The sequence below is a fragment of the Parambassis ranga genome, chromosome 15 (genome assembly GCF_900634625.1).
Source record: "Parambassis ranga chromosome 15, fParRan2.1, whole genome shotgun sequence".
NCBI classification, from domain to species: Eukaryota; Metazoa; Chordata; class Actinopteri; family Ambassidae; genus Parambassis; species Parambassis ranga.
The window spans coordinates 8,200,436-8,226,779 of NC_041035.1; the positions used below are offsets into that span (position 1 = coordinate 8,200,436).

Below are 26,344 nucleotides of genomic sequence, written 5' to 3' on the forward strand. Positions count from 1 at the left end.
CAAAGATGGAGAGAGAGGGAGGGGGGAGATAAAGGCCATGGGAGAAAAGGACCAGCATCACCCCTGTGTTTGCCACCAGAAGCATGCACCAACAGCAAGAAGGGGCTGACAGCAGCCAGGCCCCCACCATCCTCTAGCTAGGGTTGGACTGGATTGGTGTTGGTCGGTGTGGTCGGTCATTCAGTCAAGCTTTTGAGATATGATTTTTCTTTTTTATTTGTTTTTTTTTTTTTGATGTGTGTGTGTTTTTTTTTAAACTGCTAGATTATTTTTCCCACTTTTGTGTTTTCCAAGCAGCCCCTTCCTGGCATGGATCCAGGCACCACTCCGACCATGGAGGATAAATGCTCCAAATAGCTTTAGAGTTCAGGCAAAGCTGGAGAAAGGAGAACACAACTGTTAGGAGGTGAGTTGTCTTCAAGGTTCAGAGCGCAGAGGGTATTATATATTCAAGTCCTGAAGTGTCTTTGCAGACACAGAGTATGAGTTAAGCTGCAAGTTTGTCTTATCAGAGCTGCTTGTTGGATATGTTTGATACTCAGTCTGGCTAATGATGAAGTGATGAGGTGAAGGAGGAAACTGCTGTAGAAGAGGGGTGGGAAAAACAGAGGATGTAGTGGAACAGGATGCTGACCAAAAAGCAGGAGGTGAAGGCAGAAGAGCAGAACAAGACAAAGAAGGAAGAAGAAAAAACATGGAGAAGGAGAGGAACTGAGGAAGAATGAAAAAGTCATATGAGAGGATGGGGGAAATGCAAAAGGAGGTGATGAGGAGAGGTAGCAAAATAAGACAAGAAGGAAGAAAACATGCTGTAGGGGAGGGGTGGGGAAAAAGGAGGATGTGGTAGAGGAGGAAGGAAAAAGAAGAGAGCAGGAGGTGAAGAAGGGGGAGAAATGGAGGAGGGAGAGGTTTAGCTTTCCCTCATCTGTTTCCTGTAAACCTGAGTGAGAGCTGCCCGTGGCTTCAGTGTAGTTGGACACATGCATTCTGCTTCTTGAAGGCGTCTTTATATTGTAAAGTGCTGCACAGTAAAAACCTCTGAAGAGCCAAATAACCTGCAGAGGTGTTTTACAGTTGGCTATAATGTTTTACTGCCCCCTTTAGACCATCACCATGGCACTGTGACAACACCTCACCTGGGCCCGGGCTGTCAGATCACTGCAGGGGTGCAGCTGGTGCTCCTGAGCAGTGGAAGTGCACATTGAGCCATTTAGCGTCACGGCGATGCCACACACGAGTCTCCTCCGACTGGCAGGAGCGCGGCCGTCCCTGGCTGTCAATGTACTGCGTCAGGCGAATGTAGGCGATGCAGGCGGCGTCTTCCCCGATCAGATGGACATGTGGGTTGAGGATGGTGGTGTGCACTGGTTTGCTGTTTTTACTGAGAACTGTTGGGATGGAAATGGACAAATTAGCTGTAAATGTTGGCAGCAAAAGCTGCCTGTAGATGTGATATGAAGTGTTACAAATCAATCAAAAAACATCTTACGATTCTCAAAGTAGAACTTATGGAAGTCCATTCCCTCCACAAGGTTACCGAGGGCCTCAGGTTCAAAAGAGGTCAGTCCAGGGTCACAGATTCTCCTGTAAATTCAAGCACAGGTAATCCTGTGTGAGCGGCGTATAGTTTAAAACAAAAATGAATTATATAATTCAACTTATAATAACCTTCGCAAAAAATATACGTAGCTCCAAACTTACGTATAAGCCTCAAAATCCCCATTGTTAATGGCTTCAATCAGCTGCTCTGTCATCTTTATTATCTCCTGTTTCCGAGCTGAAACAGAGAAGTAGTAGGACAACCGGACGAGGTTACAGACCATCAGCAATCATCTGCAGGCTGAGCATGCACATCTCACACTCCATGTATTCCCTCAACTTACTGCCTGACATTTGAAATAAATTCCTCGCATGGGCACTCCCTCAGGTTAAAAAACAACAGTGACATTTGAAGTCACCCTGAACAAAAAACACCACACTCCACACTCACATTAAGAGGAATGGATGCTAAAGAGAATCCTGAAATATCTCCGAACAAAAGTGCAAGCTAACACAGCTTCTGCCATATTTAGAGCTCTGCAGGAAACGGAACATCATTCTGTATGAAACTACTGTGAGTAAATCACATCAGAAAATCACAGACTCCATGGACACACTAAGAACAGAACACAGCAGCAGAGATAAGCACATACCAGGCTTCATGGTTGTTTGTATGTAATAAATTATGTCAACAAACATGTAGCCGCTGAGCCAGAAAAGCCAGCTCCACCTGTATGTAGACTTTGCCCAACAAACCACATGAACACTGCTTTAGAAGCCTTAGGGCAAGCACTGCACAACCTGCCTGACACTTACTCGGCTGCAGGTTGCTGTTGCCTGCAGGGGGCAACAGAGCAGACTCTGGTTCAGGTGTACAGGAGCTCTGAGCTACGGGGACAGCTGCCTCCTGCAGGGGAGCAGCTGCAGGCAGGTACAGTCACATGAGTAAAATGTTATATACATGGCTTCTCAGCTTTACTACATACTTACACACAAAAGTCAAATGTTGATTATAGGAAGGTAGACTCAAAAGGGGGAGCAGTAAACTGTACTTGTGTCAGGGTGCCAGTAGATGGCAGCACAGGAGGGCAAAGGGGAATCAAAGGGTAAAGAGTAGATCAGACTGTCGTCTTTAAAGGAAGCTTTTTACCTGAAGAATATATTGGTACGAGGACAGAAAAGGTCAAAGCTAAGAGCTAAATCAGGTCAACAGCGGCCAACTTACAGGTGGCTGCTGGGCAGTGTAGAGGAGATGGAGTCTGGGCCTGTTCCTCTGCAGTGCTGCACTGTCTTAACCCTGCACTGTCTGTGCCTGTGCACTCACTGGCAGCCACTGCCCTCATAACAAGACAAACAAACACAGCCACACTGACATGGAGCTTTATTCAAAGTTAATCCATTAATCATCTGTAATTCATTAATAGTTAGGATGCACAGTGGTATAATCACAAAGTTTTCAAAGCCCAGTGACCTAAAGACAGCAACAACAGCCTCTGAACTGCAAGTCCGTGATGATTCTCTGGAGCATCAAATGCTGGTTAAACAGAATGCCGTCGTCAGTAACAAGATTACCTCTGTTCTTTGAAAGCTGAAAGTAGCCTGTCTTTTTTCATTCACCTGAAGCCCTTCAAGGGTCATCCTGTAGCTGGAGATGGTTCATTATAGGCTTAAGTTGTGCGTAATGCTGGCATGCAGACACTCACACAAACTGTCAATTACAATGTGGAAAAGGTACCCACATGTGGTACAATTAGTACAACTGCTAACTCAACCTATGGATCCTAATTTCCAGTGCAAAAAGTGACTGTGCAAAACAGCCTTTTTAAAGTCATAATATGATGAGAAAATCTTTAGAAGCTGTGATGGGCATGTACAATATTCGCTCTCAGCTCCTGTGCTCACGTCATATTTGTGGGCAGAGGGCATAACAGCGTCCATCAAAGTTAGCTTTACATAGAATAGGTTGTTTATGCTGCAGTATTATTGGAATGTTTAGGCCACTCTTGACACTCCAATGACACTAAAATACCACTCGTCTCTCAGGCTAACAATGTTCTGCATATTCATGTGCTATCACCGACAGCTGCAGCTGTGAACTTTTGGCATTCGTGCCTAAAAAGTACTTAAACTACCAATCAAAATTATAGCTGTCTGACTTACTGTCAAGTGACTAACTGGATTATGAAGCTTAGTGAAGTTCAGTCTAGAGGCCCATTCAGAAAAAGTCTGGTCTTCCACTGACGTTCTTTCTTGGATTCTTCTACCCAATATTACATGCACTCTGTCTGATCTGGATGTGATATAAAGTGAGTTAAATAAGCATGCAGAGTAGGTGAAAGTTGGACAAGTACCTTTCCTACCTTTCATCTCCTCCTCTTCTGTGTTATTGCAGCTCTCCGTGGATCCCTGTCAAACAGAACAGGTCGACACAGACAGAGAGAAGAGGAGGAGTGGGTGGAAAAGAGAAGAAATCGGATAAAAGGAGAGGGGGATAGCAAGAAAATAGATATTGTTAATTTATGTGAGACAGAGTAGGAGACACTTTGGACACTTGCTTATAAAGACACAGAGAGAACATGACAGACAGGTGGGCGGGTGGGCAACTTCCTCCCAGGAGCACAAACCAGCCAGGACAGCAGTGAGGGGAAGCGCAGAGCCACATGTAACAAATAACACTGTGTGTGTGTGAGGACACAAAGATTGTGTTGCTCATATTAACAGGAAGGTGAGAGTGCATGTGTAAACACTCCTCAAAACGGAAGCATGTGAAATAAGTGTCCGCAAAGAGAAAGAAGTGCAGAAGCAACGACATTTGAAGATCTAGTGAACTATTTCCTCAGCTATACTCCACCATGACAAAGTGTAAGCTGTGGCAGCCGGGTCCTATTTTAGTAGAACAACTGCTTTTATCATGTATGTGCTGCTACTAAAAACAGAACATGTAGGATTTTCTCTTTCAGTAACGTATCAATACTTGACCAGAGAAGCACAATGCATGTCGGGGGAAAAAGGCGCTATATACTGGTTTTAGTTGAATTAGAAAACTGGAGAAATTACATTAGATTGGAGAGAGAAAATGGAGATATATTTAGAGAAAATCCTCCACGAGTGATCTACTGGTGTTAGTAGTGGCCGGTGGCTTGGCGCTAGGAGCGGCTTACCTTGGTGCCGTCAGCTGGGATGTGTACAACAGTTGTCTGGGCTTCCTGGGGGGAGGCAGGAGACACTTTACCATGCAGGGAGGGGATGAATAAATGAAAGAGGATTGTCAGGGAATATCAATATATTCCCTGACCACAGACATACAGACACAGACAGCATGTGGCGCACACCAAAAACACAGGCACAGGAGCTACAGTATAGAGGCTGTGGAGCATGGTGATTAAATACATGACTGTAGATGTCAAAGAGTTCCCCATTCGCCAGCACTGTGACCTACAGGATCTTTATAGATCTCCAAAATGCATGAATACAGCCATGGACACAGCTGAACACATATACACCAGCCAGGGCCACGACTGAGGAGGACGGCTCAGCAGCATGATCGTGAACATCTGTTGTTATCAGATGTTATGCTGAGTAACCTGGAGGTATTTCCACTCAGGACACATACATGTGCAACAAGTTACAACTTGGCCACTGTATTAATGTTCATGTATGTCTGAGAAACCACTCCTCATCCTCAACCTTGACCCTGCCATTAAAACATCCAGCACAAAGCAATTGAGGAGCTCCAAGTACTGCATAGCTTGGAAAACAAACCCACAGTGTACAAGTTTAGTCAGTGAGTCACTCACACTCTCCTGATCACGACCAACACTGGACCCAACCTTAGGAGCATGCAGCCGCCTGTTAATCACATTATGGGATATTTCAAGGAAAATTTAGAGGTTTTTACTACAAGCAGTGGAGAGATGGAGAACTGTCTATGTCTATGGATACTCTGCTTTATCAGGCTTAATTAGTTTTATAGATGTAACCAGAAATTATTTCATTCGTTATCCTTGTTCAACATCTCAATCCCAGCACATGACCACTTGGGCTGCATGCTCGTGCACTTGTAATCTGTCCGTCACTGGTTCACTCAAGCTCCTGTTTTACCCAGAAGTCCTCACAATTACTTTGTAAAAGGCCATATTTTGATGTAGTAGAGAGTAGAGATGTAGAGAGTTCAGGTGTAATAACCTCTACAAAAGGCAAACCTCAGGTGACACAATTGAACTCACAAAGGAGTCACCAGGATGAGGACGAGCAGAATGTGATTGAAGTGTCTACTGTTGTACCACAAAATGAAAGTCATTTGTCTGGCTGTCAGGTGCTGTGCACTGTGTAAATATACCAACTGTCCACAGGAGGAATGGGTAAAACAAAAGCCAGGAGAGAGACCCTCAATGCCACAGAGCAGTCGTTCAATTTTAAAGTCGTCAAATTCACCGCCAACATCACGATTTGTGTTGAAAACAGAAGCAGAGAGGCAGAGAATGATAGACGAGACGAAGGACGGAGTACAGAAAAGATTTTACTCAACAGGGTGTGACAAAGGAAGAGGGGACAGAACTAAACATTAAGAAGATGGAAACAATGAAATGATGCCATAAAAAAGCAAAGTGGGAGAAACCAAAGAGAGATGAGGTACCATTGGTGCTGAAGATGACATGCTGCTGTCTTTGGTGCTGCTGCTGCTTACTACACTGTTTTTACTGTTGGTTCCCTGCGACTGGGGCAAAGAAACACAACACAGAGTGACTCCCACTGGGGCTACAACACAAACCCTCCTATGGGAGTCACAGTTGAAAAACAGGAGTGGAGCCATTACCCAGAAAGTAAGGATATTCCAGAGCAGGGCACATTCTGGTAGTGGGACATACTGTATAGATTATTCTGAATATCTGGATCAGGCTTCTGCATTGTCTTTTATCTTCAATCCCTAATGTCAACCTGCTATTAGTCATCAGGAAAAGATACATCTTGGCCTAACTACCTAATATTTAAATGACAGGACCGCTTTAGTTATTTTTTTTGTATTTTATCAAAACTGTAATCCTGCATGTCCGCTTTCAAAGTTTGCAGACATAGTACAAGAGAATAATAAAAGTAAAGAAGAATACAGAACAGTTAGTCAGCACATGCATTTTAAAACAATATACATCGCAGGTGTTTTGCATTTAATACGTGGGTAATTGTCACTTCCTTAAGAATGAACAGAAATCATACTATTCATCTAAAAACTAGACGATAGTGCCAGCAGTTGGTTGCTCATTTCTGGCAGCAACAAATCCAAATGTGATATAAATAGTAACCAGTTCAGGTCTGTGCATGCAGTGAAAGGCCTCGGTGAAAGGTTTTATTTAATGTGTGTGTGCAGGTATGGAGGTTTGAGTGTACATTGTTATTATGCTCCATGCTTATGCCAAAAAAATACTAAAGTCGATTTTATTTATAAACCCTCCAATGTTCAGTTATCCTGCACCTGCATGTTATGCAAAGAGCTTCCTGAGTAATTTGATTACAGTATAGTTTTCTGAATTAACATTTCTATTAAACCTGATTTAAACTAAAAATTGGAGACAGATCTTTCTGCCAGAGTGGCATAAATGTTTTGTGTGGTAAATAAAATCCCAATTAACGAAACTGATCAAAAATTGCTTGGTTGATAATCTGGTATTAAACAGATTGCATTATGGAGAATGTGGCATTTTGGAGACTAAAAGTCGGGATATTCTAACCTGTGGATGACCTCAGGTTGTTTTCTAATTGCATGGAAGAGAGGATGGTGTTTTGTTGGAGCTTACAGCTACAGTAGAGTTTGTTGGACTCCCCTTCAGCCTTAGGCTAACTGCAGGGGAAATATTCCCAGGGGAAAGTTAAGAGGTGTGGACGAGTGGATTACATCAGTGAAAGGTTTAGAGCAAAGTGCTGAGGGGGCTCAGCTGTCACTCTGAAATGAGCAAATACCCTATGGTGACAGTCTCTACAAGACCCATGTAATAACTGCAACAACAACTAATGTTGCTGTGGACACAGTTCTGATCACTGTGACCAATCTGCAAAAAGATGTTGAGTAAATTAATTTTGCATCATCATAATCAATTTTACATTTAAATAGTGCTCGGCTTTAATGGACAATTTGTCAATATTAACCCCTGTTTAACATTTAACTTGTGTTTATTTTTGTGTGTGTTTAACATTTAAAAAGTTTGGCTTGATTTGTTGAAAAAAAGTGCAGTAAAAGTGTGACTTACCAAGAAGATCTGTAGACCATTGTCCAATATGGAATGCTTCTAATTTGATTACATAATAAACAACCTGAACTATCTTTAGTTCAGTGGTGGAGGTTTTAAAACTAACCAAGACAGCTGTTTTATTTGAAGGAAAAAAGGGGAATAAGAATTCCCTGAAATGAAAATAATGTGGGTAAAATAAGTATGCAAAAACTGAAAAAAAGGAAATGGTTATTCATCAATGTTTGATCAAAATGTTCCTGTCACACATTTTCAGTGAGCCAGACATCAGAGGAGGATAACTGGATGGGAGTGAGCGTGTTATTTAGCCAGAGTTGCATCTATGGTAGGAGGAGATGCAGGGATGTTGGATGAACGACTCTTAAAGCATCTCTGCCCAAAGAAGCAAAAAAAACAAAAAAACAACAAAAAAACAAAAACAAAGCGAAGGACCAGAGGGGAAAAAGACTTGAAAAGAGGAGAGACAAGGACTGAAAAACAAAAACGACAGAGCCGATCTCACCATCAAACAAACACTTGAGCTGGACTTCCTTTTCTGACAGACAGCAATGGAAAGGAGGAGGAAAAAAATAAGGGGTCATCGGGAAACAAGAAACTAATCAAAATAGTAAAAAAGTGAAGCTGCCAGACTGATCCCAGAAAGAGAAAATGGACACAGACAAGGAGTTCAGAACTGAAAGAGTTAAATCGCTGGTTGAGCAGATATTTGTAGATGTTTGAGGTTTTTGAGGGTTTATTTATTATTTAAGTTACTCTATTTAATGGGATTTTTGTTTTGGCCCCTGTCCATCATGGCGCTTCACTGCATGCATTGACGCTGACTGTTAATCAAAATCAAAATCGCTGAGTCAAAGACAAAATAAAACGTATTTATAATGTAATCTCAAATCTGCTAAATCTAATCTGCATAATCAAAACCCTTCTTTAAGGTCAATCCTTCCCTCTTTAAACTACATTTAACAGTCCTACATACGGGGCACCAGAGCACAACGTAAACAACATTCTCTTTATATCACAGATACATCAGACAGTAAATAGGGTGACAGACCAGAGGGGAGGTCACAGAAAAAGGAGAAGTAAGACCAACAGCAGAAAAACCCTCATGGGTCAGAGAACTTACCTTAACGCCGTCCGACTTTTTGTTTAGTAAGGTTTTGCATGCTGAAATAAAATGAGAAAAACAATGAGGATGCAGTTATCAACAACAAACTAAAAATGGTACAACAAAGGTTTATCTGTGCTGATGTCTACCAGCAGACCTGCTGTATGACAACACTTAAGAAGATCAAGCTAAATAAAGGGACAGTTAAAGGGAGTAATTGCTACTCATGCTAGAGAAAAAAAAACAGAAATAGCACAATGAGCCTGAGGGGAAAAGCGAAAAAATAATAAAATAATTTCCACAGCATAAAATAGATATTTACTGGGCTGAGTAAAGAATTAGTAAATAAATTGAAATTATAACTTTCTCTTTGCTCCAAAACCATTCATGGCAGTTTCAGCTCAGTGTGCACACAATGAGTGTGATGTGTAATTCTTCCCTTTAAATGCTTTATATATGAGAAATGAATAAATAAGATAATAAATGCAGTGAATGAGTGAATTCCATGTTTACCTTCAATACTCTGTGTAAGTGAAATATGTAAGCCTAACCACAGTTATATGCAGATGTTCACTGACACAACGCCAAAAACGCATCACAGAAAATGTAAAACCAAAAAAAAAGACAAAACATACATGGCATCAACACTTATGTTCCAATGATCCACCCTTACCTTCCATTTATAAAGAAGGAAGGAGGGCAATGAAGGAGGCAAGAAAACAGTAATGTGTTTAATATCTGCACCTTGACATGTAGACCGAAGATGATGCCTGTCAGGCATTTACTATTGAATGTTAAAAGGCATTCAATGAGGCGTCTTCACACAGGTGATGGGTTCATGCGGTGAAGGTGACCTGTTAACATGTCTGACATGCAGCATCCCTGTCACGTGTCTGAGATCCAGCTGTCACATATTCAGTATGCTTCAAACAAACTAGTCCATACAACAAAGACCACACAAGCCCAACGTAATTCCAGCTGCCCCAATGAAGGGGGAAGCACTGAAAGCAAAGTAAAGGCAATATTCCTTAACTATTACACTCACATGAATGAGACAGGAGGACAAACAATTCTGATAAAGGCCAAATCTTGACAGCAACAAGACTGGGTCACAGTATCTCTAAAATGGCAGGGCAAAGGGAGGATAACGTGTTAAACCAGTGGCAGGGCTGCACGCTCAGAGCTCAGTGGAGACGTGGACAGTGAAGATGTTTCTATTCACAAATGAACCGCCATCACACAAATAATAACCTAGTCAGTTACTCTTTTTCTTTACATAATCAATATAATATATACAGCTATGCATGTACATTGTTTACTTGAGGTAGCAGAAGGCCCTACAGAATGGAGGCAAAATGGCAGAAGCAAGTCTCTGTTGGTGTATGTGTATGATGTTGACCCTGCTGAAGGCCACAAGCTAGAACCAACAGTTTCAACAGCAAGGCTACCAGTTGGTATAAGTTTCAGTTTGGGTCACTGAGGTTTCAGACACTGTTTGAAGCACGCTGACACCTTCAGATTTTTGTGTTCACACAAAAAACGAAAAAACAGGCAGGAAAGAGTAGTCAAAGAAAATGAGTTAATACAGTGCATTCTGTTTATCCAGGGTCCCATGCAGGTTGGCATACTGAACTGTACACTCATACACATGCTCGGCTGGCTGTTGGTGCCAGAGCCATGCGGAGGGGGAGGTTGCAGCGAGCACAGGCGGGCATCGACTGGGCATCAGTACTGTGGATACAAACCGAACCAAAAGAGGCAGAAACTGGGAGTGATAGTGAAGTTTAATATCAGCCTGCCCATTTACAAGTGTAGCATAAAACTGCTGAAGAGGAAGGGGCCTGCAATAGTGTCTATGCAGAGATGTATAACCGAAGCTTTGCTAGGTAGCAGCTGCAGTAGTTGGAAAGAGGTCAGAGGTCATGCTGGGTGTCAGTTAAATGGCTGTTGTGTTCGACACAGGAACTTAAATAGCCAGTCCTGGAGATGATGGCTGTTTATTAAAGCATTAAGAAGCACAGCGGTACTGAAGGGTCAAAAGCTGAGCTTCATCTCTTGTGTCCATTTATATGTTTGTATTTGTGTAAGATGGCCCAGTGCAATGTTGATCATTTAAAGAGTGGTCCATCAGTGTGCAGGCAGCAGGCAGCAGGTGGTGGTGGAGGGGTTCAAGCAGCCAAGGCCACATGCCAATAGCCTGAGCACGAAGTTGGCAGTGCCTGACTCCAACACCCCCTTGAGTAAACGTACCTTCCTGTGCCATTGCGGCTGTGCTGGTGGTAGCGGCAGGGCTGGTATGCTGCCGTCCCACTATTGGACAGAGAGGGATTCAGTGTGGCGCTGAAGGTCGGACAAGAGCCTCACTACGGCCTGGCGGTCTTCTATCCCCCCCTCCCCCTTTTTTTAATTAACACACATTTAAATAAGAGGACCAAAAGAGCTGCTACCAGTGTTTTCACTTTTTAAACAAACTAACTCTTATTTGTTCAGATGAAGCAACTGATGGGAAATATCTGCCCAGAAGTATTGATTAGAGATATTTACAAAGCAGTTGAGAAGTCTAGGCCGCCTACTTCCTTCAGTCTAGATCAGTCTTGACCTGTATAGAGGAGTTGGCTGCAATCCACGGCTGCTTTGCTTACATGAAAGCGTACAGGGCCATTAACAATGATGCATTAGATTGCCAGGCCATTATCCAGCCACAATTCGGGCGTTAAAAAGTGCGCTCTGTTTTTTATCAGACTGCTTACGAGGATGAAATTCAAGCCGATTCCCTTAAGTGTAAAATGTGTGGTTACAAGTAAGTAGATCACAGACAGGAAGTACAGCAGCATTAACAACACAGATATGCAGTATTTGGCCTCTAGGTGTAGAAAGCTCACCTGAAAAGTTCCTGGAAACCAGCATTGTTGTGAGTATAGCTCCCTAAACAAAAGAAACATGTAATTTAATTTTATATCAATAAAAGGATTAACATGTGCATTTTAATGGTGTTCACACTCACTTTAAGTTTCCTCCTGGCGTTGAACTTGCGCAAACATTCCACAGTCTCTTGGCGGTGCATCATGGAGGCTACAGTGGAGCGTTGCTGCACATAGAAAGCAAACACCAGATATAGATAAACACTATCAGGGTGTAGGTGAAATGGCTTTCAGTGTCGCAGCACTTGATTCAAAATGACAGGCTCTGATGAATGCAGGAGAGAGGAAATTTTAGGATGTAATAAAAATGTGCATGCACATGCATAGAATGTGTGTCATTCTAATAAATAAAGGCCTGATTATATAATGTAGGTTTGATAACCGGGCAATCAGAACAAGTGGTGTTCTTGTTGTCAAAAAAGAATTGCTTTTACAGTGTAACTCTGTGTGCATATGTTTGAGCTCTGCTGCTCATTGTGTCCTGCCAAGTTATTCCAACATCGAGTTAAGTGTCTGACTGCTTAATAAGGCAGACAGAGAAAAGAACGTGACATAAATTGTCTAAAGCTGGCACGAACAGATATATCAGTATTTTACATGCTGGGGAAGATTTCTTTTGATGTGAGAACCAAAGGGAAAGACAAGTGTGACTTACGCAGACCCAGGGATGCTTGAGGGCCTGGTCGGCAGTTATTCTTTTGGCAGGGTTAATCGTTAACATCTGATTGATCAGATTCTTGGCCTCGGGGGTCACTGTGTCCCACTCTGGAGAAGGAAACTGAAGGAGGAAGATAAGGAGGAAGATGTGAAGAATGCACATATGTCACATTTGCTGAAAAAACTGCTTCAACACACATGAACTTAGTATTATTCTTAGAGAGGAGCCTTGCAGTCAACATTTTGCACACCGTGAGCTCATTTTTTACCAGCCTGTTCCTCTATGGAAACAGCAGGAGATTATATGTACAACATGTTTTTGTTTTTTTCTTTGTCCCCTCTCTACTTTGTCTTTCAGATCAACACCAAGCTCATTAAATGTTTCTGCTGTGACTGCTGGCTGTAGGAGATCATAGCTTCCTAAAAATGCTGTATTTGCGATTCTAAGCCTAAATGAGTGATGAATGATGGATTTGAGAATCACTAGAAAGTGTTAGTCTTTCTGTTTCAACAGACATCATGAGAGGATGGACCAGACACACCTGCTACTCTCACTCCTTCATCCATATCTCAAATGTTTACTCTAACAAAATCAAATCAAAGTACCAACAGACAGTTAAGTATCAGTTACTAACAAAGGAAAAACAGGAAAGTCAAGGTATCTGCATGACAGTGATGATATTCAAGAAGTGCACATTATTACAAGTGTTTGTCGCAGTCACTTCATATCACTGCTCATATTATGCACATTTATTAGATGTGGTTGCTTCCAATTATGGAAATTAATACGGGTAATAAATTCCTATCTCCCACAGGACTCTGACAAGATCTGATAAAAAAGCTTGTTGCTCTCATAGTGTTTCATTTTTTTATACAGCCAAATAAAAATTATACAATAACAAGCAGCAAGCAATTAAAAAGTAAAATTAAATTTTTAAATTACTTGCATGGCAGAATTCACAGTGAGCTACTTGACAAGATTTGAAGTGAAAGAGTCATGAGGCGATGGGATTGTTTTTCACCACTCGAAAACTTCACTTAAGATTCAAGTTTTATAAACAAAGGTGGAGCTAACATTAGTTACGGTCAGCTTAGATAAGCCAATCAATATGGGCTCCATTTAGTTTCGCTAATCAATATTTTGTATATTAATGATAAAAAATTATTAAATTTATCATATGGGGTATACGTTTCAGGAGATATGAACCCGCTCACTCTGTTCCCAGCCTTTTTCAGTTAAAAACATGTGTGACAGTATACCAACATGAAAGATGTTAGTAAAAAATGGTATAAAAGATGTTGCTCCATGACCACCTCGCTTGACCGCACTAAAGAAGAGGACGGTAACTTACGTCATATGCACCAGCTTTGATTTGCTGATACAGTTTGTGTTGGTCCTCATCCCAGAAAGGAGGGTAGCCCACCAACAAGATGTACAGGATCACACCTGACAAACAGAAAAGACAGCTAAATTCTCTTACAGGTAGTTCAGAAAGTGACGCAAACATGTGTCTGTGGTTTATGTACGGCCCAAACGCTCCTCTCCTTTCATGTGTTTTTAATAAGCAGACTCAAGAATCTGACTTAATTCATGATTCTATCTTATTTTAAGATAACTTTAGAGAATTAGTAATTGCAGTAGTGCCACATAAGGTTAGGGAAACAAAAGGAAATAGATTTCTTTCTTCAAGTTTAAATAACATGTTCTTTTAGTGATGTCAGACATGACACTTCAAGTGTCTGTATAACTGACCACATGCCCAGATGTCCACTGGCTTGCCATACGGGTCCTTTCTCAACACCTCTGGGGACAGATACCCTGGAGTTCCTGCGAAACCTGCATTAATAAAAAACATATTTTAATTAGTATTTGGAGAGCCTATTCCCTCTGTTTACCATGTTTAGCTTGACGTTAGTGTGATCACTCATTTTAATCACTATATCAAAATTAGAATGTGTGTTTTATACAGACAAATAAGGACACTGGCTTTAACTCATGTTCCAGAGTTTCACCACTGTTTGAAATGCAACAAATTGGCACAAATGAAAAAGTCAAATATTGATGATATATAAACTTTAGCTCTTCTTCCCCAATACAATACCAACAATAATACATGTCTTTATCATAATTAGCTTGGCTGGCTGGCTGGCTGGCCGGGTGGATAACTCACCAAACCATGCCTGTTGGTCCCCTTGCACCTCGATGGCCAGACCAAAATCTGCAAGCTTCACCGCTGCTCCCTTCATCTTACTGGCCAGGAGCAGGTTCTCTGGCTGAATGAGACACAAAATGAGACACATAATGACACATTTTTACTCACATTTAGACTGCTACTGGTTTCAAACTTCCTCCGTTTGAGAAAGTGTAAGTAAAAACTGTCCTTGACAAAACCCTTGAGTGAACCTTTGCTAACACAGCACAATTCAACAAAATTATGAACAACAACATGGAAAAAAATAATTAAGGGGAGAACAGATGAGCATGTACCCTTCTTCAAGAAATGCTCTGTTTGCTTGTGTGCATGACTGGATGAGCTGCAGGAGCACGATGACATCTACAGTAGTAATGAGGCATGATGTGGTCAAACTGCCTGTAAAGGCTTCCCCAAAAGGAAAGACCTTTCAGTCAGCTGTCACAAGATTTAACAGAGCGTTTTGACTCTGTCCTTATGATCACACAATCATGAAAAAATGTCAGGACTTTGCAGAGATTAAGGACATTTTATCTGTGTGTGTGTGTTGCTTTCTTGCTTTCAGCATTTGAATTTGCTTCTTACATCATAGATTGTCTCGCATAAGAATAGGAAGAAAACACATTTTTAATGATTTTAGGACCGAACAGGTAATGCCAGTCTAGTGAGCAGGGGTACCACAAAGATGCCGGTAGCTGCCTTCATCCATCAGATGACACTTCTATTAAGAGTATTTATTTAATTCTTAGGCTTCACAATGACATGCAAATAACGTAATAACACCAGGTGTCATCGACTGGTGACCCTGAACAGGATTAACAGTTTAAATTTGATGTCTTTCTTCGACAGTGTTGTGGACCGAAACAACTGTGTGTGTGTGTGCATCTGTCTTGGGGACGATTGTTTTCATAGTGGTTCTCTGTCCTCATGAGGCAATGATCTTTGCGCTTTCGTTTGTCTGTCAGTCTCCTTTTTCCCACCTTGCTATCACCATTTACATTTTCCCCTTTTAACAGCCAGAGCTGAACAATAGGAGACAACAGGGAATAAGAGGAGGACGGAGAGCTGGAGTGAAAGCAACAGAAGAACAGAGAGACAGACAGACAGAGATAGATAGATGGGAGGTGGCATAATGAGTCCCTACGCTGGTGCTGCAGCAGCCGGGTGACCTCACCCTATAGTTACCATGGCAACCCAGCCTGCCACCAGCCAACAGCACTCAACTCTTTCTGTCTAATTCTTGTTTTCCCTTTAGCAAGTGGCCCTCCCAAGATGACAGGCAGGCAAAAAATATGACGCAGTTGTATGTGAGGTCAAACCTCTCCATGGCACACTTTGATGGCTTTATTAGTGTATTTTATGGCTCCACCACAGATGCCGTTTTTATCTGTTTTTGTTTCTGTCTAATGATTGGGGGGCTTTTTACCACAAGCAGCATTAACTGTATTTTTTAGGCCAATAGGAGGCAGCAGAAAAGGAACAATATATTGAGTAAACTTTTTAGCGAAGAGCTAACAGATACAGAAATAATCCAAGTGTGCAAAAATTATTCTCAGCTCTGCTTTGATAAATACTGCAGTCCGTTCACTGGTTACTACGTAACTTTATCTGTCTGCCCTTAATTCCTGGGCAGATCATGTTAAGTCAGAGAACCAGGTTCTGAAATTTGACAAGTGAAGTGTGACTGTAACTGAATATTCTTAGATGCTTCATAGCAGCCCCCACCATTAATTTTAATTTGGTCAAAATTGTCTACAAGCCAACTGTCCAGCACCTGCTCAGCAACAAAAACACAATTAAGAGGCAGGTCAATAGTTTAAATAGCTAAGTTTAAAACTAAAGTAGTGTTTACAGTAATGGTGCAGCATTGATGTTTAGATTAATGAAAAGACATTAACAGTTATGGCTACAGTGCATTAACAACAACTTAATGTAATACATTTCTCTCTACTGCCCTCATCATCTATCATTATTTGGAAAACTTCCCTCGCCAAGATCATTTGATACCAACATCCATATAAAGTCTAAAAATCGATGGAAAGAAACACAAGTCAATTTACTTCACTCGCACAAAAACCAATAGTTTACCGCCTCCTTGAGTAATGGCTTAATTTTACATTTTCACATAAAAATAATAGACCCAATTGTTAAGTAAACCCTTTAAAGTTTGAACTCTGCATGCTGCAGGGGGAATCGTCACTGGCCGTCATCTCACCCACCGACCTGCTATTAATAGCAGCTGGTCTGCTTTCGTCAATCCTCGCCAGTGAGTGCAGGAGAGAGGGAGGGAGGAGGTGGGAGGGTACAGAGAGTAGGGGGATGGAGAGGGATGAGGGGAACAGATGAAAAAGAGGAGGGGTACCAACATGCTGTGGGGAGGAGAATGGATAAATAAGGAGACCTAAAGCCGGTGAGGAGAGGGATGACGCTCACCCCATAAGTTGTTCTTAACGTCACTGCATGACGTCTGTTTGAGCGTCTGCATGTGTGCACTGACCTGTTGTGAACCTCCAAACATTTCCTTTCATCTTTATTCCCAACACAGTGCTATTCAGTATTTATCAGATATTCACCACTGGACATGATGGCTCACCTTGAGATCCCTGTGGACAATATCATGCTGGTGGATGTGGCTGACACTCTCCAGGATCTGATTAATGCAGTGGCTGGAAGAAAAAGAGAAGTATGAGAAACAGACTACATTTGTTAATTCACAACAGGTGTATGGCAAGAGCCACTCCATGAAGCCAATGCATGGCCACGGTGAGGTGTGGGGGGGTCCCACTGTTAGACAAAACTTTGATATACAGACACCCAATCCAACAAGAAAAAGGTGGGGAGGCAATGGTGGGCTGTTTCTGATGTTATCCCACTATCCAGCATGCAGTGTGGATGAAACCCAGCTAAGATTCAAGATTCAAAGTGTTTATTGTCATATGCACAGTAAGGAAATTAGCTTCCATGAATGAAATTCTTACTTTGCTGTCCACACTAAAAGGTTTCAGGTAAAATAACAAAAAATAGAATATTTTACAAAATGCGCTATTGATGCCTGTCAGGAGGCTTGTATAAAATGTGTGCCATACCAGCAGATTGCCTTTTTTGTTCTGTTCAGAACATTATAAACATTTTTTTGAGTGACCGACAACAAATCCATGCAACCAGGATGAGTTTTACTTGATTTGCAACATTAGATAATTTTCTATTTTGACACAACAACAACTGGTGTTTATGACAAATGCACTGTGAGACTTGTAAATTCACCTGCTTTCTCTGAGCAACAATAATTGTAGACAATATAAGTGCTGTTTGCAGCAGAAGATTTTGGTGCATTTATATGTGAGCGAATGTGAGGATGAAGTGGAGTGTGTGGAGTTGGGGGTATCTTATGTAAGCATGTCCTAAGCTTGCACTTTTGCTGGTGTGATGTGCTGTTAAAGTTGTTATTATGTCTTTTAAAATAAATTGAGCTTGACATTAGAAAAAGGTGAAGTCGGGTCAGCAGCAGGAGGTAGAGACACAGAGATTTTGAGAGAGTACTATCCTCATTTTGCAGGAAGAAGGCAGCTGGTGCTGTGTCTAAATTAGGCTAAAACAGGTCTCTGAACTTTTTAGCACATCTCTAAATCCCTCCCCAACTTCCCCAGCCGCCACATACATACACTTTATGCACATGTCAAAGTGTTACTAAGCCTGTTTTTTCTCTTTTGCTTGCAGCAAATCTACTGTCCATCTTACTGAGAACATACTCACCTTATCACCATACAACTTTAACTACTTTTACTTTACCTCTTGGCACTGTCACACAGAAATTAACTAAAATCTGCAACCCATTATACACCAGGCAGGCCATGTTCTGCAGTGCAAAAAACTTGCAACGTCTGACAACAGACAGAAATAGAGTTTCAACACTTAGGACAGCTTTGTCATTATTTATTAACAACATTAAATTTAAAAGGCCTGAGTCACTTGGTCAAAAATAAAGTGGTACAGCTTCTGTAACTATAGCACAAGTACATTAACACAGCTTAAAACAGCAAAAACATTTTGTGCTTTCATAACCCAACAGCCAGCTTCCAAAAACCTAATATTCAGGAAAACTGTCAACATACTGTACCTGGCATCTGCCTCGCTGTAATACTCTCTAGCAACAATGTCCTCAAACAGCTCTCCTCCAGTGACACTGCAGACAGACACGCAGACAAAGCAGACATTTTGTTATTTTATTTCTGTCTATTTCTTTCCTACAAAAAAAATCCTTCCCCAAGCCTGACAACATACAGAGATACAGACCTACTTGCTTTTCAGATTTATGTGACATATTCATGTGCAACATGAACTGCTTTAACTGGCTGCTATCAATACAAGCCTCTGCATGACTAACTTCATCTGTTTCTCACATGTAACACTGACTGTATCAACCAATGGCCATAAGCTTTCAGCAACATGTTAAAATACCATTTTTGATGATTTGCTTAATGTTACCTAAGACAGTCTAACACAAACAGGTGAAGCACAAGGTATACTAATGTAAGGTGGTTGAAACTATGCGAAAACTTTCTTTGGAAATCTCTTGAGTAAGTGATAACTAGTAGTAACTAGTAACTTTGTGTGTTAATGCTGGTTACTTACAGGTCAAAGACAAGGTAATGGAAGCCCTCCTCTGAGATGCTGTCATGGAGTCGTACTGGTGAGGGACAAAGAAACAAACAAAAAATTAGATTAGATTAGACAATGTTCATGTGAATAATATGAAAATAGAACCATCACCTTGACACAAGTTTCTCTGTGTGAATGTCAGGGCAGTAGTGATTAAAAATATAAAGCTGCACCACTTTGACATTTGGGCGTCAACTTAGCGAGTAGAGATGGTGGGCTAATTACACTGGTGGTGGGTGGAGGCGCCACAAAAAAAGAGGAGAATTCCTGGTATTTTCAGAGATATAGTCGTTGCAGCTGGATTGTTAATGTGTGTGTTCACTTGATATCTTTAAGCCACAACTATAATGAATGACAAAATAACACAGTTAGTCTAATCTAATATGAAAATGAGAGCAGAGTTATGCTTCATTGTTCAAATGTTGTTTTTGTTGAGAAACAGTAGAAGGTAGGTTTACAACTTATATAATAAGCTTTAGGGGTGATATTATTATAGTAATAATACTTATTAATCACTGGGCAATGGGAACAAATGATGTCATTACAGTGCAGTATGCTCATTCATTATTCTACAACACAATCAAGTGATGAATGGTGCTCTGAGGAGTTTTTGTCTGAAATCATCATACGGTAAGTTTCTAAAGCCTGAGGGCCACCTGGCCAGTTGGCAATGAGGAACAAGCTTTTGGACACAAATGCTGACATGACTGTAAGCATATTTGAAGCATTTAGAATTTATGTGATACTGATAAATCCTTTTTGGCCTTCTCTCTTTCAAAACACACACACACACAGAAACAGACACAAACACAGCCAGACAGAAAACACAGAGAAGGGAAGTTCATGAGGAGCTGCAGCTACTGGGTTTTCCCTGTCTGATTAAAAACCTACTCATCTCAAGGTGGGTAAAAGTGCTTCATATTCTGAATTGAGCCTAAAAATGTGTTGTTTAACTCTCTTGGGAGCAGGATAACAAAAGAAAGAAAGAAAGAAAGAGAAGAAGAAAGAAAGGAAGCATAGGGTGATGAAAGAGCAGAAATCAGATGGGGCAAGGAGAGCCCAAGGAAACCAGGCCTATTATGTTATCATTATCTTCACGCATGTGTACGTGTGTGTGTGTGTGTGTGTGTGTGTGTGTGCACGCATCATGTAACTTGCACTGGACGGCACTCTATGATAAGACACTTGGCGGTTATGTCTCAAACCTTTATACTTTGCCATTTTCTTCCTTTCCAAGGGACCACAGCCTTTTGTCTGGATTTTACACACACAGAGACACACAGAGCTGGTCTAAGACTGTGTTGTGATGAATTCCAAGCAGAATGAGATTTTCACAACATTCAAAGACACTTATAGGCCCAGTAATCTCTCTGCCAGCCTGATAGTTTACTACTACAGGGACTAAACAGAGCCGTGTGGCTCTTCAGGACAAATGTGCTTCCATTGAGTATTTTCCTAGGTGTGTGAGAGGGATGGTGTCAGGAATGTGAAACATAGATCTGATTATAGATAGTTTTTTTTCTAAAGGTCAAAAGAAGAACCGCTTATCAGAGTGACAATCTGTTACACAAAAAGTTCTGTGTTTACTTTACGTTATATGAGGGATGCTGGTGATTTTGAGGGGAATATCTAGCAAACATCTAGGTTCACACACATGCACACACAGAACACAAAGTAAACACGGTGCTGATCGTATTAGTGCGACTGGCTGACTGGGCATGTGTTGGTGTTCAGACTTGCTTCGGCTCTTTGGCTGCCATCCAGCTGCACCATGCAAATGTCCCACACAGTGACAGATCAGGTAACTGGCTGTTTTGACTATCATATACAACATGATATATACAACATAATATACAACACATACAACATAATACAACACACATATACAACACAAACAATAGAGTTCACTTGATTAGATTAGAAATGACACAGCAACCACAGGGCTTTAGCTTAAAGACAAGCTGAGAATAAACATCTAAGATCAGCAGCAGCATGGCACATTGAAGGCAAAAAGTCCCCGAAGAATATGGCTGGCAGAGCATCACCTGAGCATCAGGTGTCATCCAGCGCCTTTTGTACCTTTTCTACAGTAGAAGTGTAAAAAAAAGTTCTCTAGTCTGTTATGTTTGACTTAAGCTAATGGGAGAAATCAGAATGGAGACTAATGAGAAAGTTAAAGTGGTGGCTTATTTTTATATATCCTACTTCAGTGTCTTCAATTGTAAATTGCAGCCTGAAGAATGTTCAAAAGTTGTTTAGAACAGAGACGGATAGGGTCTGTAGTTTAGATAAAAAAGACTTGCAGGAGTTACAGACAAAAGTGCCCCTGAGAAGAGGGTGGAAATTAGTATGTCCTCCCATTTGTGATGTTTACATTACTAATGATCAGAGCTTGGGTGACCTGGAATGGATGCAGACTGTATCCTTAACAACTGAAGACCAAATCAAGATGGGATTTTGGTGAAGCATGTAATGGACTTCATTTAGCCCATCTTATTTGAAATGAAAGTGCATGGACAGTATCATATCAAGCATTCGTCAATAGAGTCCAATGCAGTTGACAATCTTCTAAAACCTCTCCAGAACTGTTTCTCAAAACTGAAAATTATAGTCTCTATGAAAACAGGATTTATCATACAAGTCATGTAACTGGCTGCATTACTTCAAACGGTTAAAGACTGCCAGCAGCAAATAAAATAACTGAGTGATGAAGTGTTCCGTCTGTTTAGAGTCTGTTTTAATACAAAGGAACGATTTGTGTTGACAGGAGTTTTTATGCAGCCATAAACCATCCTGATACCCGGCACCTCTTCCAGGATTTATGTTACTAGAGCTTTGTCAGACAGAGAGGTTTACCCCTGTGGTCTTAACCTGTCACTAATACAAGTAAGTTAAATGATATATTCATAGATACCCTGTCTACACTTTCAAATATTAGGTTTTATCAGAGTCAGAAGGAAAGGAAAGGACTCATTTTAAAGTCACTGTTACAATGTTAAGACAAACAGTAATGTGGTTTGTGGTTCCTTCATGATGGCACTGACATTTTTATTTTTGAATATTTTTTCATGATTTGTTAGATAATCCAGCGGTTGGCTCTCAAACGAGACTCACCTATGTTTGGATGTTTCAGCAGACGACAGATCCGAGCCTCTCTCTCTAGTTTCTGGTGATCTGTTGACAGAAAAGAACAACAAGAGGAAACAGTGAGGACACAAAATCACTACCAGGAAGAGACACAATAAAGATGTATTAATTTTTGACTAGAGCACCAGCAAATAGGGGAATACTTCTTGGAAACCCATTGAGGTAGAGGACCCAGGAGAACGCTGTCTAGTACACAACAAGGCAACATTAACATTCTATTAAATCTGACTGTCCACCAGACAGACACTGGAAAATGGCTTTCTGTGTACATGACATGTTTGTAAAATGTAATTTGTTCAGCTTTTTCTAAAGCAAATATTTTTGCAACCATTCAGACTGGAATGATTTTAAAATTGCCTGCACTACTATTATTATTTACCGTTACTAATGTTCATCTGTAACAGAAAAACACAAACACGTCTCTTAGATAATACTGCATTGTGCTGGCTACAACACAGACTATCAATAAACAGGAATTGGCACAAGCTGTCAGATATACTGTGTGTACAGTATCCTGTATGTCTGTACAGATACATACTGTTTCAAGATTTTTGCACTTAGTGAAATGAGTCTTGTGAGTCCAGCCTTAATGTAATCAGTGTCCAGTGTTAGTGATTCTAATGGAAAGATGGGATGTCCATCCATGTGTTTGTGCAGCTGCATGTTTTGGAAAGACAGATTGGTCATATGATACAAATACAGAAGATGGATACAGTGGGCCACATCTCTGCTGCCGGCTGTCAGAGGTCAAGTTCGTGCTGGGCTTTCCTGCCACCAACCAGCTGCTGGTCTCAGGGGACAGATGGGCTGCTTATGTGTTTTTTGGTGTATGTGCGTGACAGAGAGGGACACTGGACATCCCTAATCCCCCATCCTATCCAAGGTTTTGGGCACTGTCAGGGCGTCTACATCATTGAAATCATTAATGTGATGACCATTTGGAAAAATACATTTTTGCTGTTTATTTTCTTGATTAATCTGAAAGCGTTGGCCCTCGTTCTGCTTACTTCTTCTTTTTTCTTCCTCACTTTGGCACCACTGCACCGGAAAGTTCAAAACAAAACTGTATTACTTGGTCACAGTGTTGTAGAACACACGCCTCACTACAAAAGCAGCAACTAAAGCCTGCGTTCTGTGCCTGATGTGATACACTGCTGCAAAGATGAATGATCATTGTTGCATGTTGTATCCACTTTTATCCTCGACTAATTAAAACACCACAGATACAAGTGAATCACAGAAGACAAATTAATGTGTTAAACTCTCTAAAATGGAAAACAGCAAAGAGTTGCCAAAGTGTATGTCTAATCTTGTCATGTGACACAAACATATTCTAAAAACAGCACCTGATAGAAACACTCTAATTTACATTTAATTCCAATTAATTCTTAGGAATGACAGAAGTAGCTAAGAGAGGAGGAGGGGGAAAAGGAGAAGAAGATGTTTACTATACATAGTTTCAGGAGAAGGTATGTTTGTATAATTGCTGTTTATTGATTTGGAGGGTTTCATGTAATTAGCAGTCAACTAGCTATAGCTATATAGCTTTCGCAGAAAATGCACACACTTTAAACTTAAAAGGAAAGTAATCAGGTTGTATGTGTGGTGGTCACACAGAGGTTAGATAGCTTTAGTTCATTCATACCTCACAGACAGACTGGAAAAACACTGGCAGGAAAAGTGAATAGGAAATACTTCCTTCCTCCACTACAAACACTGAGGGGTCTGTAGTGGCAATGGAAAATCAGTTCATGTAAATATGTAATTTGTAGTCTTGTGTTAATACAAAATATTATGACAATTAAATTATACTTCTGTGATTTACTTGGGCAGCAATACACAACAGAAGGCAGTGATATCATTACTTATACTGTAGTCACCACATAAACCTACTATTACTGACATTAGTCAGTTTATTGAGAGGTAAAAAAAAAGATCATCAATATTAATCTCCATCTATCATGAATGGTTTTAAACTTTCCTGATAATTTATAGCACAAACAATCTATGAAAAATGTATGTAAATGTGCTCTCCCCGGAATAATAAATTGATAGGTATAACCCATTGTCAAACTATTGCAGATTTAAAGGTGTGGCCTGTGTCACTCGCTTGTTTAGCAGCATCAAGGTCTGTGATTTCCTTCTAAATCTGCTTGGAAACCACAGTGACGGATAAAACAGTATCCCGCATTTGACCCCAAACCTCTGACCCATTAAGCCAATCAGCTGCAGCTTTTCCTCTGCATGTCTCTGCACAGCATGCAGACCTGTCTACATGTTAACCATGTTCTTTTCAATAGCCATGATTTTGTTTAGACCCCTCTCTCTCTCTTTCACACACACACACTCACACTGTAGACATTCTGATCAGAGCAATGTGTTTAGAGGATGAAAATCAAAGCAGTCTGCAGACATTCCACAACCTTCTTCTCACAGCCATAATGGGCTATTTTGGCTGCTTGTATTCTTAGAAGTTGGCTCTGCCTGCAAAAATAGGACTATTTTTCAATCCTGGGCTGAGATGACGGCTTTATTATGCTTGTGATGGTAGACAGTCTTGGCAGCTGGCTGCTAAGAAACACTAGAAACTTGCTGAGGAGTTTCAGCAAAACAATGAGAGAACACGTATTAAAACAAGGACAAAAATATAGAAACTAATAAAAGCAAGACTGCAGCTTAACAAAAACTGATCAGTGTCAATGATGGACAATGATGATAACTGCAGGCTCTTACTACAAGAAGATTGTTTTGACACTCAAACCTCAATTTTAAGCAGGCAGCATGTTCTTATTGCGAAAGAGGTTTACTAATGCTGTCAAACTATCGGGGGCAACTCTGAATGTCAACAGAGAGAAGAAGAGGTGAAACCGGAACTTTTTGCTTTTGTTATTTAAGTAGGAAAATCTCATTCAAAATGTTGACATATATACATATGTACTAATAACCAAAAAGCAGGGGCTTCTTTTGTACACTTTAAAAATCAACAGAAGAAGAAACCCCAAGAGCAAGTGTTGGGGGAGGGCAGCTAACTGTGAGTTTTTAGAAAGCAGATATTATAAAGTAAAGTTTAAAAGAAGAGTTGGATGTGTTAAACCATATATTGGGTGGGACTTGTATTAAATGACTTGTATTCCCCACGTCCCACACAGCTATAAAAACAGAATGGTGGGATTTGAGAACTGCTGTCTTTATTTACAATGTGTTTTCAAATCGATGAAGCCAGGCTTTAGCTGCAGGATAGGCACAAAATAACATAATAAAGAAACCTATTTAAAGAAACACATGCCTTACCAAAAGCAAGAAACCAAACTACAGCATCGTACATACTAACAACAAAGCCATCCTTATAACAAGAACTACTGGTGGCCATGCTGGATATAAGTAACCCCAGTATTTACCTAAAAATGGTGTTGGTTTTATAGTGTTAGGTTAAACACACATGGAGGAAGAAGTAGGATCTGAACTAATGTTAACAAGAAAATACTTGTTTGAGTTTATTATCTCCACCCTTTTACAAATACACAAAGACACACCATTGAATGGCTTTCTGAAGAGATGCTGTGATATTATAGTGTCTGCTCCGGAGAGAAGAACACACAGCACTTAGCCCAATTGAACAGAGTGATGGCCGATGGCTTGGCACATCATCATATTCATTTATCCACCCAGCCCTCCGCCTATTACTCTCTCATCTAGATGCTCTGAACAGACTGAGGCTGTGGATGAACAGATGAATGAATGAATGAATGGAAGGCTTCTTTCTGCCAACATGTACTGTTTGAAAAATGATCCAAAAGCCCTCTCCAATGTACATCAATTAATCTCTGCCCACATGAAGGGAGACAGACACATTAAAACAAACAGTACCAGCAGTAAACACCAAGA

The 26,344-nt window shown here is 40.7% G+C and overlaps 1 protein-coding gene across 16 annotated transcripts in view; it reads right to left on the reverse strand.

The window, feature by feature from the left end:
* Positions 1-255: 255 nt before the first annotated feature.
* camk2g2 (calcium/calmodulin-dependent protein kinase (CaM kinase) II gamma 2) overlaps positions 256-26,344 on the reverse strand; it is a 42,187-nt gene continuing 16,098 nt past the window's right edge. The window contains exons 3-23 of one of the 16 annotated variants that reach the window (XM_028423375.1): positions 22,427-22,486; positions 19,286-19,340; positions 18,771-18,836; positions 17,247-17,319; positions 14,633-14,735; positions 14,215-14,298; positions 13,814-13,908; positions 12,460-12,582; positions 11,888-11,971; positions 11,766-11,808; positions 11,134-11,193; positions 8,902-8,942; positions 6,176-6,256; positions 4,701-4,745; positions 3,891-3,945; positions 2,765-2,872; positions 2,356-2,460; positions 1,702-1,777; positions 1,490-1,584; positions 1,137-1,388; positions 256-376 (exon numbers count right to left, since the gene is read on the reverse strand). In XM_028423375.1, the coding sequence (XP_028279176.1) occupies positions 1,156-1,388; positions 1,490-1,584; positions 1,702-1,777; positions 2,356-2,460; positions 2,765-2,872; positions 3,891-3,945; positions 4,701-4,745; positions 6,176-6,256; positions 8,902-8,942; positions 11,134-11,193; positions 11,766-11,808; positions 11,888-11,971; positions 12,460-12,582; positions 13,814-13,908; positions 14,215-14,298; positions 14,633-14,735; positions 17,247-17,319; positions 18,771-18,836; positions 19,286-19,340; positions 22,427-22,486 (1,685 nt within the window). In that variant the 3' untranslated portion in view covers positions 256-376; positions 1,137-1,155. The remainder of the gene's footprint in view (positions 377-1,136; positions 1,389-1,489; positions 1,585-1,701; positions 1,778-2,355; positions 2,461-2,764; positions 2,873-3,890; positions 3,946-4,700; positions 4,746-6,175; positions 6,257-8,901; positions 8,943-11,133; positions 11,194-11,765; positions 11,809-11,887; positions 11,972-12,459; positions 12,583-13,813; positions 13,909-14,214; positions 14,299-14,632; positions 14,736-17,246; positions 17,320-18,770; positions 18,837-19,285; positions 19,341-22,426; positions 22,487-26,344) is intronic. The other 15 variants (XM_028423376.1, XM_028423377.1, XM_028423378.1 and 12 more) reach the window with 15 other exon arrangements.